At 38.9% G+C, this 11,995-nt stretch overlaps 4 protein-coding genes across 5 annotated transcripts in view; 3 read left to right on the top strand and 1 right to left on the bottom strand.

The window, feature by feature from the left end:
* The window catches only part of LOC103517741 (NIF3-like protein 1), a 2,610-nt gene extending 1,332 nt beyond the window's left edge, over positions 1-1,278 (top strand). The window contains exons 2-4 of the mRNA XM_026829727.1: positions 213-299; positions 806-946; positions 1,184-1,278. Of these exons, the coding sequence (XP_026685528.1) occupies positions 213-299; positions 806-946; positions 1,184-1,278 (323 nt within the window). The remainder of the gene's footprint in view (positions 1-212; positions 300-805; positions 947-1,183) is intronic.
* Positions 1,279-1,329: 51 nt separating this feature from the next.
* On the bottom strand, positions 1,330-2,878 carry LOC103517737 (TLD domain-containing protein 1). Its single transcript, XM_008482781.2, has one exon. The coding sequence runs from the start codon at positions 2,654-2,656 to the stop codon at positions 1,391-1,393; it is 1,266 nt and encodes a 421-aa protein (XP_008481003.1). The 5' UTR covers positions 2,657-2,878; the 3' UTR covers positions 1,330-1,390.
* Positions 2,879-3,109: 231 nt separating this feature from the next.
* Positions 3,110-5,913, top strand: LOC103517738 (probable cytosolic iron-sulfur protein assembly protein Ciao1). 2 transcript variants are annotated; one of them, XR_001809756.2, is made up of 3 exons: positions 3,110-3,283; positions 4,382-5,610; positions 5,717-5,913. XR_001809756.2 is itself a non-coding variant. In XM_008482783.3 (3 exons), exons 2-3 carry the CDS (start codon positions 4,389-4,391, stop codon positions 5,461-5,463), a joined length of 1,017 nt encoding a protein of 338 aa, XP_008481005.1. In that variant the 5' UTR covers positions 3,110-3,283; positions 4,382-4,388; the 3' UTR covers positions 5,464-5,686. The 2 variants fall into 2 exon arrangements, 1 of the variants encoding a protein (XP_008481005.1); XM_008482783.3 differs by lacking the exon at positions 5,717-5,913 and having other exon boundaries at positions 4,382-5,390; positions 5,449-5,686.
* Positions 5,914-7,094: 1,181 nt separating this feature from the next.
* LOC103517739 (NIF3-like protein 1) lies at positions 7,095-11,784 on the top strand. Its single transcript, XM_026829726.1, has 7 exons — positions 7,095-7,099; positions 7,298-7,424; positions 7,902-7,952; positions 8,342-8,450; positions 10,210-10,366; positions 10,826-10,947; positions 11,526-11,784. The coding sequence occupies exons 1-7, from the start codon at positions 7,095-7,097 to the stop codon at positions 11,717-11,719; spliced, it is 765 nt and encodes a 254-aa protein (XP_026685527.1). The 3' UTR covers positions 11,720-11,784.
* Positions 11,785-11,995: the final 211 nt, after the last annotated feature.

The following is an 11,995-nucleotide window of genomic DNA, read 5'->3' as shown; positions in this document are numbered from 1 at the left end:
ACGAAAAAGTTTGTTCAGAAAATTTTGGTCTCAACACTTCTGGCTTTTCTTGGACTAAACAATCGCATTGGCTGAACATTTTGAAATCAACCACGCAGATTGTTCAATCCAAGGTATGAAATAAAAGCGAGTTTAATCTCACATGATATTCCTGGTCATCTGTCAAAAGAAAGTAAGATCAGTAATTCTAATTCTTTCGTTTGTCATTTCAGATGAGATCATGATCAACAGCATAGCTGTATGTGCTGGTTCCGGAGGTGAACTGCTCAGAGGCAAAAAAGCTGATCTTTATATCACAGGTAAGGACGAAATATGTCAAAAAGATATATATCTACGTATAAGTACGCATATATGCGTAGCTCCGTCCGGCCTATATTAACTTACCCTTAATCTTGGAGGGAATTAAGCGCCGCAGGCAATTTTTTTTTTTTTTTTTAAAGGATGCCCTATATTATCTTTATAACAGACAAAATTATATCAGTAAAGAGGTGCTCAATTAAACTGTTTCTATAATGGACCTGCCACACACTATCTGACAGTCTAAATAAAGCACTACTTATACTTATACTTATACTTATACTTATACTTATACCTATACCTATACTTATACTTATACTTATACCTATACTTATACTTATTATCCCCAGGTGAAAAGAATTGAAGCTTTCAGCCAAGATTTTCATGAATGGGAGGCCTGTGAGTGAACAACTGAAAATATACTTTGGTAGGCAATGTGGTCATCTTTGAGGGAATTGTCGCTCCGCTGGCCAAATTTTTCTAAATAAATCCTTTTGCTTTTCCACAGGTGAAATGTCGCATCATGATGTATTAGATGCTACACACAGGGGTACCACCGTGTTATTACTAGAACATAGTGATTCAGAACTACATATTATACACCATGTGTTACATGTGTATCATATACTAATACTTGGTTTTGTTACAGGTGAAATGTCACATCACGATGTATTAGATGCTACACACAGGGGTACCACCGTGTTATTACTGGAACATAGTGATTCCGAGCGACCATTTCTACAATTTTTTTGTGGGTCTTCAATAATTTTGATTGTATTCTCCGAAATTTGAATAGCTATCTAACTAATAAATAAAAAAAAAAATTGACCATTTTTTTCCATTACACAGACCCCAATTTTATTCCTTGATTTCTTCGCACGAGCAGGAGTTCCAGGGATATTTCGTAGTGCCGTACGCTCTGGCAACACTGTAGTAGATGCAAAAGGTAGCGCCTCTGGCGGCACGGCGTCTGCCTTGTAAGCTGTAGGTCACGGGTTCGATTCCCGCAAGCGATGAACTTTACGGCAGGTGTATAATAAATATCATTTTTGCATTTTTTACTCTAAAATTTTTACAATAAACACAGGTCAATTCAATTTTCTAATTCAACATCAGGCTCCCTAAGTCCTGCACTGTGCTTGGTTTTGCCTGCTAGTTCTAACAAAGCTGAGGCTGTCGGGTCAGCATCAAGCACACTCCTCTCTCCTTTCTCTTCTGCTGTCGGTGGAGGAATACCAACACCCCATAACTCAATGTGCATAATCTTGAAATGCTTGTCGTGTGATAACATTTGATAATCCTTGAACGTAGAACAGGTTTTGTTACATTCACCTTGTCCATACTCAGAGTCTATCCACAGACCCCAATACTCAAATTGACCACCAAAGCCTAATCCATTGGGGAGGGTTTGCTGATTACTATTTAAATAGATAAAATTCTCATTGAACCCAGATGAGTTGAACACCTTCATGTCAGGTTTGAGAGTAAACAGAAAAGAGTTTTGATCACCATAGAATTTAGGACAAAGGGTTAGATTTGTGGATGCATAGGCACCAAAGATGTTGGCTTTATCATCTTTAACAAGAACGAGCAGAGGACCTTGGTTGATAGCACATGCCATCAGCCTTGTGAAACTTTCACCTTGAAACTGTGATGAGAACAAAAGTCTCCACTGTTTTTGAAACTCGGGCATAAGATTCAAATTTAAAAACATAATATGACTATAATCTAGAATGGACATTGTAAATGATGGATTGTATACAGGCGTAGGAATGATCCTTTGGCTGGTGTTAAAACCAAACATATGACTTAGAACATACTTGTGAAGATAGGCTATTTCATGGGTTGTTGATAACCACTTTTGTAAAGAATCAAATGTGATTTCATTATTACAATCACCCATGCACAAATAGTTTGCGTATACAATCAAGCTTCCTTTGTCACTATCAATGTTTAGACTAGACCACAATTCTTTGTCATCTCTACTTTGATAAATAAATAAACACGAGTTCAATAAGGCTTGGACATAGTTGATTAAATCACCATAGCTCCCAATGAAACACAACAGGATTTCAACTTTCCGATCAATGTTGCTACCGTCCAGCTCATAATATAGGGAGATGAACGTGCTCAAATCAATCTTTTCTGTTTTATCTGGGAAATAATATTTCAAGTAAAAATTGATCAGGGAGTCTTTGATTTCCATGGACCACAGCTCAAACACATCAACTTTAGTGAGTACATCTTTCCCATTTGTTAATGATTTTATTTTCTTCACATCTTCTGGTTTTATTTTGCGGGACAAATTTTTCTTCAGACTGCCTGATCCTTGTTTCTTATTGGAATGTTCATTCCCCATAGTGGTAGGTCTCTTTTGTATGATATAAAATGAGATCAAGGTTAATAAACTAACATTTTACATGACTCCATATTGAGTAAGGAGGCCAATACTTTTGAAAATGACACCTTCTGAATGGAGTTCTTTGTTCTTCCCTTCAAATGAAAAAAGCTTTCCTACTTCAAAGTTCTAGGATATTGTAAGTAGGTGCCATAACTGTCCAAGATCATAAAAAAATTAAAATAATCAATTAATCACAGATAAAAATTAAAAAAAAAAACTTTTTTCTGATGAATTTTTAAAATTTCAAAAAATCCTTATCAAAATTTGAAATTTCCCGGTGGACATTTGAATCTTCAAAAACCTCCCATAGAAGAAAAAAAACCTCCCAAAGAAACCGGAACATGCGAAATGAAACGAGCTGCGCACTTATCAGTCGCGCGGTAAAATTCAAATTTTCCGAAAAATCAAAGAAAAAAGCAGAAAGCAAAGCACAGGAAAATTTTTAATGGAAATATTTTAAAATCTTTAAAGTGTCATCTTAAATAATTATTATTGAGTGATTAGACGTCAAATTAAAGGATTATACATTGAAGTGAGGACAGAAGTTCACACATACATCAAGCAAACACTGTTTCTGGTTCCTTTGTAAGATATTGTTCAGTTATCTATCTAGTTCTCTTATCAATAATATAGCTACCTCTTTTACAATATAACCCAGAAGCCCTATTGAATACCCCCTGTCACATACCCAAAAATCCCACTCCTGGGTTAAGCTTCTACGAATCTACGAACTACACCCTTAAATTTTCAATGTCTGGAGCTTTTTCAATCAAAGATAGGACAAAAGCTTATGTCAGGAATGCCTAACCAGTTGATCAAAGCCTCAGTAGGTATCCACTACAAAGCCCGAACCCTCCACCCTAGTCTAGTTTAAACCCAAGAGAAAATAAAACAACCATGGTAAAGAATATGGTAACTATGCAGAAGTCACGTCCGTGGAAAAAAAAAGCTCCTTTTTGTATTTAACCTAACCCTATAATAACACTAATCACTGCTCTAATTATGAAAACTCCTTCTTGCATTTAACCTAACCCTATAATAACACTGGTCACTGCTCGTTTGTGCCAGTTCCTTTGGTAGCAATATTCAACGGACGTGACTTCTGCACAAGTACTTACCCAACAAATAAGTATAAGTAGAGACAAATACATCAAAACCAAATTTTAACATATTTCAATAGATACTTACGTCTTCTTCCAGCATCATAAGTGCCTGCTTTGACCCAAACCTTGTTAGTCTTGGCTGCCGGGTTTTCTTGGAATGTTGCTACAAACTCTTCAAAGGCCTACAAACAAGAAGATTATTAATTAATAAAAATAGATTTAACAAAAGGAAGAAATGAGCTATTTATTAGCATATTTAGAAATGCTTGTTTATGAACTTTACCTTCTCTTGAAGACTGAGCATTTACTTACCTAGGAGCATTTACTTACTTACTCTTTTGGATTGTGCTAGGTTCTAACTCATTTCTGACCATTGTTCAAGATTGGTTAAACATTATGATGAAATGAAAGCCTCGTGTGAATGATGCTGCCTGCCCTCAATAAAAATGAAGTGATGTGAATAACTGAATATGTCTTCAATCTTTGATTTGGAAACACTTCTTGATAACCAATATCTCCTCCCCAAAACCATACCCAGTACTGAGAATCTAACGGGAACAAACTTGATCTTGTGTTCTAGATGTGAAATGATAAACTCACAGACATTGAAAGGCCATCAGGGGCGAGTATGGAATGTCAGCTGGAACCCACAAGGCACCATGATCTCATCATGCGGTGAAGACAAAAACATTCGCCTCTGGGGTAAAGAATCCTTTGGCAACAAGTTCACCGCCAAGGCAATACTAAGTGATGGTCATCAGAGAACCATACGAGAAACTGCATGGTCTCCCTGTGGAAACTTCATTGCGTCAGCTAGTTTTGATGCAACAACAGCTGTGTGGGACAAACGTTCTGGGCAGTTTGAATGTAATGCAACACTGGAGGGGCATGAGAATGAAGTCAAGTCAGTTACCTGGAGTAAGAATGGACAATTCCTAGCAACTTGCAGCCGAGATAAATCCGTGTGGGTATGGGAGGTGGGGGAGGAAGATGAGTATGAATGTGCTGCTGTCATCAACGCACACATCCAAGATGTGAAGAAAGTCCGTTTCCATCCATTTGACAATATTCTAGCATCTGCTAGCTATGATGATACAGTAAAGCTGTTCAAAGAAGACAAAGCCGAAGCTGACTGGATTAACTTTGCTACACTCAAATCACACACATCCACTGTTTGGTCTCTGGCATTTGATAGGATAGGGTCTCGTCTTGCTACATGCAGTGATGATGCCACGGTGAAGATATGGAAGGAGTACAAGCCGGGGAACTCTGCTGGAATACCTACACCTGATAATGACAGTGTATGGAAGTGTGTGTGTACACTGAGTGGACATCATGGGAGAACTATCTACGATATCTCCTGGTGTCATCTTACCGATCTAATAGCCACCGCGTGTGGAGATGATGCTATCCGGATATTCAAGGAGAACCCTGAGGCTGGAGATAGTGATATGGTGAGCTTTGATCTTGTTCACACTGAACATAGGGCTCATAACCAAGATGTTAACTGTGTTGCTTGGAATCCGGTAGTACCTGGTATGCTAGCAAGCTGTAGTGATGATGGAGACGTCAAACTATGGCAGATCAAACTGGAGAACCTGTAAAGCTCTTGATCAAATTGAAAAACCTGTAAAGCTCTTGATCAAACTGGAGAACCTGTAAAGCTCTTGATCAAATTGGAGAACCAACTGTGACATTAGTGTGTTGAATGTACCAGGTTCTTAAACATCACTGAAGTTAAACAACGTTGTACGTGGTTGGTATTAGCGGTTGACATTCTGGGCAACATGTGCTCCAGGCTATTTCCAGGTGCACTCAGTCCGTGAGGACATTTAAGCTGGTTGAAACCCCAGCAAAAATGCAAGGCATAAAAGCCTGATATAACCTTAGCATTTATGCTCCAGGCTATTTCCAGGTGCACTCAGCCCGTGAGGACATTTAAGCTGGTTGAAACCCCAGCAAAAATGCAAGGCATAAAAGCCTGATATAACCTTAGCATTTAAGGACTAACCCTCCCAAGTTTTAGAAAACGTCGTATCATTCTCGCCAGTCTCACCTGTTTGCTGATATTTAAACCAGTTCCTGAGTTCTCACAAAGCTGAATGCACCCCAAAACTGAAGTTAAACAACGTTGTACGTGGTTGGTATTAGCGGTTGACATTCTGGGCAACATGTGCTCCAGGCTATTTCCAGGTGCACTCAGCCCGTGAGGACATTTAAGCTGGTTGAAACCCCAGCAAAAATGCAAGGCATAAAAGCCTGGTATAACCTTAGCATTTAAAGGACTAACCCTCCCAAGTTTTAGAAAAGGTCGTATCAGTCTCGCCAGTCTCACCTATTTGCTGATATTTAAACCAGTTCCTGAGTTGTTCTCACAAAGCTGAATGCACCCCAAACGTTTCAACAGCAAGTGATGACCCTCTCTACCTGTTAGTTCTCACCAAAGGTCATTGATTCCTAATAGGTACTTCATTCTAAAACGCTTCCTCATTTCAATAATTCAGAGGCTTGGCCATTTGATGGGAAATCTAGATAAGACATAGGTACCTCTCATTGTCTCTTTCAGTAGTCCTTTGAGTTAAGTAGACTGTGAACTGACATCAATATTAGTAGGGTAAACCCTATTATAAATAAGTACTGTGAATTAGTTTTGATAATTAGATTAAGTAAAATTTAAACTCTAAATTAGGTTTGGCAACTGAATTAAGTACAACTCCAGTTAAAGTTTATAATTTTACAAATACACTACTGAGTTCCTTATTTTTGCCAGCAGAATTGAGTCCTTTATTTTTGCCAGCATTTATTGGACATTTGGGTTTGGCTACAAACATTTTAAGAGTGGATGCCCCTCGCACTCAACCTTTATGCTACCTATTTCTTTAGCAAAGGAAATAGAAATTTCAGGTTGGTCTACTCACTGTTTAGTTTAAAGGGGCCCAGCTAAACTAAGCTTTCACCCATAGTTCGGTGACAAGTTACCCGCCTCCTCACATTTAAACTCACCCAACCTGAGTGGAACCGAAAAAAACTTGCAGCACGCGATTGTCTAAATTGCTAAATTTGCTATGATAAAAAAAAAATAAATAAATAAATAAAAAAAATCGACATCAGTAAATCATTTGCGATAGATAAGTTGCATTTTCCTTTTGGAATTTCCCCCGTTTTTCCTATGGTTTAGTACAGACACTGTCACACCAAAAGAAGGGAAAGTGCAAAAGGAAAATGTGGCCATAATCACAAGTAGTGTCCTTAACAGTGTTGTATATGTTTAATATATGTTATATATTACAATGATGTCGTAATTATGTTATACTACCGTGTTGTCACATTTGTCTCATTTCAGCATTCACACTGTTGCCAACACTTCCACGCATGTTCTCATCAAGGATTCGGATCTTGGTACATATCTATCGGTTCTCTATTCGAATCCGAGGAATATATTACATTATTGTCATATGTTATATATTACAATGTTGTCATATGTTTCTCATTTCAGTATTCACACTGTTGCCAACACTTCCACTCATGTACTCATCAAAGATTCGGATCTTGGTACATATCTATCGGTTCTCTATTCGAGTCCGAGGAAATATGATAGTGTCACCGTTGCTAAATGTCCTGTGGTAAGTTTTATCTGTAAAGACTCCTCTCTATGCTCATGATAATTCAGCAAAAATTGATCAAAATCATCCAAGGTGTAGATCAGTTATAATGTAAAAACAGTTGGATGTTGGATTAGAATTTAAAAAAAAAAAAATCATCACCTCAAACAATCTACTTTTCTCACTTTGTTTCATTTTTGTAAATTTGTACCTATCTAGGATTCCAAGCTGAGTTTAAGGTAGCTCATTCCCTGTCTTAAGTTTAACTTCAAAATATTGTTATTCAAGTTAAACTTAAGTTAAATTTTTTTTTCATACATACCATTTTGAACTAAAGTTTAACTTAAGCAAGATTTTTCATCTTAAGTTAAGCTTATAAGTTTTCATACATACGGGGGTTAGTTTTTTCTATGAATTGCAATGGTTTTGTACACATTTTTCATTTTGATGGTTTTGAGACTAACATTATTTAATCTCTAAATCTTCGGGAGTTTCCAGGCTCTGTTATGGAGGGTTAATGGTCCAGGAGTTACTAATGATAAGTGGAAGGTGAGTGCTGGAGGGGGTTTCACTAACTTGGAATAGGAATTCTTTGAACTTCAAACCTTTTCCCTAACCTAAAGGAATCGTCTAAACTTGATTTTAATAAGACCTCCCTCTGACTCATTTAATGTCGCTGTTGAGGTTCGAACGGCAGTTCTCTCGATTGTGAATCCGATCAGAGGCCTGCCGTCTCTAGATACATACATAATATAGGTCTCTTGAACATTGTGAACATGGCGCTTGACTTTTTATTTAACGCGGAGTAGCGCTCTCAAACATTGGGAACTTGTCGCCCCACTTTTAATTGCTCGGAGTAGCGCAAGGATGCCTGAACCTAGTAGCGCGACTGCGTGACGCGGTAACTAATCTCCATTTAATTTTGTCCCCCATTTCAGGAGCGTGTGGTGTCCACCTGTCTAGCTCACAACATTGCAGTGTACTCACCTCATACCACTTGGGATGCTATACAGGGAGGTATCAACGATTGGCTCGCCAGCATTTATAGTGAGTCACACAGTATATTTATTTTTAGCCCGCCCAGTTAGCTTGGTTGGTAGCGCGTCTGTCTTGTAAGCACTAGGCCGCGGGTTTGATTCCCGCCCGGAACAGATAATGTTCGCTCTCGGAACGGCTGACTTTCTCTATGCTGTCTTCCTTCTCTCTTCGATTTCAGGACGATAAGACCTTAGCAGTTACAGTTCCCTCTACCAAACCTATTAAAAAAACACAGTTTTTTTTTTTTTACTTTTAGACCACGAGACACGGTTAGCTGAGTGGTAACGCGTTTGTTCGCAATGGAGAAGATCCCGGGTTCGAATCCCACCATCAACAAAAAAAAAAATTGGACTCGTATTTCGATGGCAAACATTTCGGAGTGAACCAAACATTTTGTGTTGCATCCTTGTCACATTTGTGAACTACATACCAAATTTCAAGTCTCTAGCTTATACCGTTCCCGAGATAATTATTGTTAAATTACACCGAAAACCGCCAAAAAGCGGTAAAATGCCCCCAACCGTTGCACCGGTCTTGTTCCGGAGATATTGTTAAATTACACCGAAAACCGCCAAAAAGCGGTAAAATGCCGCCAACCGTTGCACCGGTCTTAACCAAAAGTTTCGTGTCGCATCCTTGTCACATTTGACAGATACATACCAAATTTCAAGTCTCTAGCTCTTACCGTTCTCGAGATATTTTGTTTACAGACACACAGACACACACACAGACCAATGGCTGAAACTTTGGATTTAGGCTCTAGGGACCTCAAAACGTGTTTTGGCACTAAAATCTAACCATCGAAAATTTGACCCGATTACATTACTTTCCTTCCTATAGGATAAGGAAAGTAAAAAAATGGACTCGTATTTCGATGGAAAACATTTCGGAGTCAGGTTTTGAAAAGTAGGTACCTACCTCCTCAATGAAAATTCCTCTTTTGTTTTCCTCCGCAGACATAAGTGAGTACTACCCTCTGGTGCCCAGTAAGCCAGAGAAGTTCAACTCTATGATAGCTATCAGTCATAAGATTTTCAGATTGTTATTGCGGCCATTATTCAACAATAATCTCAATTTAGAAAAAAATGAGACTTCAATTAAATTTCCCTTTTTCGCAGTGTACTCACCTCATACCACTTGGGATGCTATACAGGGAGGTATCAACGATTGGCTCGCCAGCATTTATAGTGAGTCACACAGTACATTTATTTTTAGCCCGCCCAGTTAGCTTGGTTGGTAGTAGCGTCTGCCTTGTAAGCACTAGGCCGCGGGTTTGATTCCCGCCCGGAACAGATAATGTTTGCTCTCGGAACGGCTGACTTTCTCTATCTTGTCTTCCTTCTCTCGTTTGATGAACTCTCCCGATTGACTAATACTTCCTCCCTAATCCCTGAATGACTCTTCAGCTATCCTCCTCACACTTACTAACTCGCAAATCAGCTACCTACTCTTCTTCTCAACTGCAAAAAAAAAAAAAAAAAAAAAAAAAAAAACAGTTTTTTATTTTTAGACCACTAGACACGGTTAGCCGAGTGGTAACGCGCTTGTTCTCAATGGAGAAGATCCCGGGTTCGAATCCCACCATCAAAAAAATCTGGTGTGAACATCACACGACTTTTCTTATCCTATTGAATGACTAACTTTTACAATATCTCTAACCGTTTTGTCGCTATAGCTGAAAACCGCCAAAATCGGTCGAAATCTGTCCAAAAGCTGTCAAAATACCGCCAAGCGCAGCAAAAAATTCCTCTTTTGTTTTCCTCCGCAGACATAAGTGAGTACTACCCTCTGGTGCCCAGTAAGCCAGAGAAGTTCAATTCCATGATAGCTATTAGTCATAAGATTAACGAGACGGACGTGGTTCAACACTTGACTCACATTGCAGAGGTCGCGTTTGGACCCCAGCAGGCCAAGGAATCTGTCACGTAAGTAATCGGGGGCTTTATGCCTAGGCTTGCCAAATATCCAAAATGTCGATTCGGGACGCGAATCCGCGAACATAATTGCCAAATCCGCGAACATAATCGGCCGAGAACGAACATTATCCCATCAGGATAAAATCCGCCCCGGGCGGGAATCGAACCCGCGGCCTAGCGCTTACAAGGCAGACGCGCTAGCAACTAAGCTAACTAGGCTGGCTACCGCTAGGCTGGCTTTATTTCAAGACGTATTCTTTATATTTCTTTGACATCCCTGCCTATCTGGGAACGAAAAAGTTTGTTCAGAAAATTTTGGTCTCAACACTTCTGGCTTTTCTTGGACTAAACAATCGCATTGGCTGAACATTTTGAAATCAACCACGCAGATTGTTCAATCCAAGGTATGAAATAAAAGCGAGTTTAATCTCACATGATATTCCTGGTCATCTGTCAAAAGAAAGTAAGATCAGTAATTCTAATTCTTTCGTTTGTCATTTCAGATGAGATCATGATCAACAGCATAGCTGTATGTGCTGGTTCCGGAGGTGAACTGCTCAGAGGCAAAAAAGCTGATCTTTATATCACAGGTAAGGACGAAATATGTCAAAAAGATATATATCTACGTATAAGTACGCATATATGCGTAGCTCCGTCCGGCCTATATTAACTTACCCTTAATCTTGGAGGGAATTAAGCGCCGCAGGCAATTTTTTTTTTTTTTTTAAAGGATGCCCTATATTATCTTTATAACAGACAAAATTATATCAGTAAAGAGGTGCTCAATTAAACTGTTTCTATAATGGAACAACTTGTTCTAAGCTGACAGTCTAAATAAAGCACTACTTATACTTATACTTATTATCCCCAGGTGAAAAGAATTGAAGCTTTCAGCCAAGATTTTCATGAATGGGGGGCCTGTGAGTGAACAACTGAAAATATACTTTGGTAGGCAATGTGGTCATCTTTGAGGGAATTGTCGCTCCGCTGGCGAAATTTTTCTAAATTAATCCTTTTGCTTTTCCACAGGTGAAATGTCGCATCATGATGTATTAAGATGCTACACACAGGGGTACCACCGTGTTATTACTAGAACATAGTGATTCAGAACTACATATACACCATGTGTTACATGTGTATCATATACTAATACTTGGTTTTGTTACAGGTGAAATGTCACATCATGATGTATTAGATGCTACACACAGGGGTACCACCGTGTTATTACTAGAACATAGTGATTCCGAGCGACCATTTCTACAAACCATGCATACACTGCTTCAAATCAGACTGTGGCACTATTTGGATTGGTTGAAGATTTACGTGTCCAAGGCTGATAAAGACCCGATTGGCTATGTGTGAAACAGAGAACCAATGGGAACAGGTGGTTGAAAAGGTGACCATCGAAAATTTTGTCGATTAGGTACATTACTTTCCTACAAGGGAAGTAAAAGTTTGATAAAGACCCGATTGGCTATGTGTGAAACAGAGAACCAATGGGAGCAGGTGGTTGAAAAGGTGACCATCGAAAATTTTGTCGATTAGGCAGTGGCGAAGCGTGGTCTAAATTCAAGTGTAAGGTGCCCTATACAGTGTTCTTACTGTGTCTTATCCCGACATAAAGACCCGATTGGCTAT

This window comes from Diaphorina citri, unplaced genomic scaffold (assembly GCF_000475195.1).
Source record: "Diaphorina citri unplaced genomic scaffold, Diaci psyllid genome assembly version 1.1 scaffold1942, whole genome shotgun sequence".
Classification (NCBI taxonomy): domain Eukaryota; kingdom Metazoa; phylum Arthropoda; class Insecta; order Hemiptera; family Psyllidae; genus Diaphorina; species Diaphorina citri.
The sequence above is the reverse complement of the archived record's forward strand: the minus strand, read 5'-3'. Positions and strand labels throughout refer to the sequence as shown.

Bases quoted from the DNA above. Each gene is read 5' to 3' on its own strand.
- LOC103517737 (XM_008482781.2), bottom strand. From the start codon at position 2,656: ATGGGGAATGAACATTCCAATAAGAAACAAGGATCAGGCAGTCTGAAG.
- LOC103517738 (XM_008482783.3), top strand. From the start codon at position 4,389: ATGATAAACTCACAGACATTGAAAGGCCATCAGGGGCGAGTATGGAAT.
- LOC103517739 (XM_026829726.1), top strand. The intron at 7,953-8,341 runs GTGAGTGCTGGA...CCCCCATTTCAG, and splicing joins TTACTAATGATAAGTGGAAG to GAGCGTGTGGTGTCCACCTG. The intron at 10,367-10,825 runs GTAAGTAATCGG...AAAGAAAGTAAG, and splicing joins CAGGCCAAGGAATCTGTCAC to ATCAGTAATTCTAATTCTTT.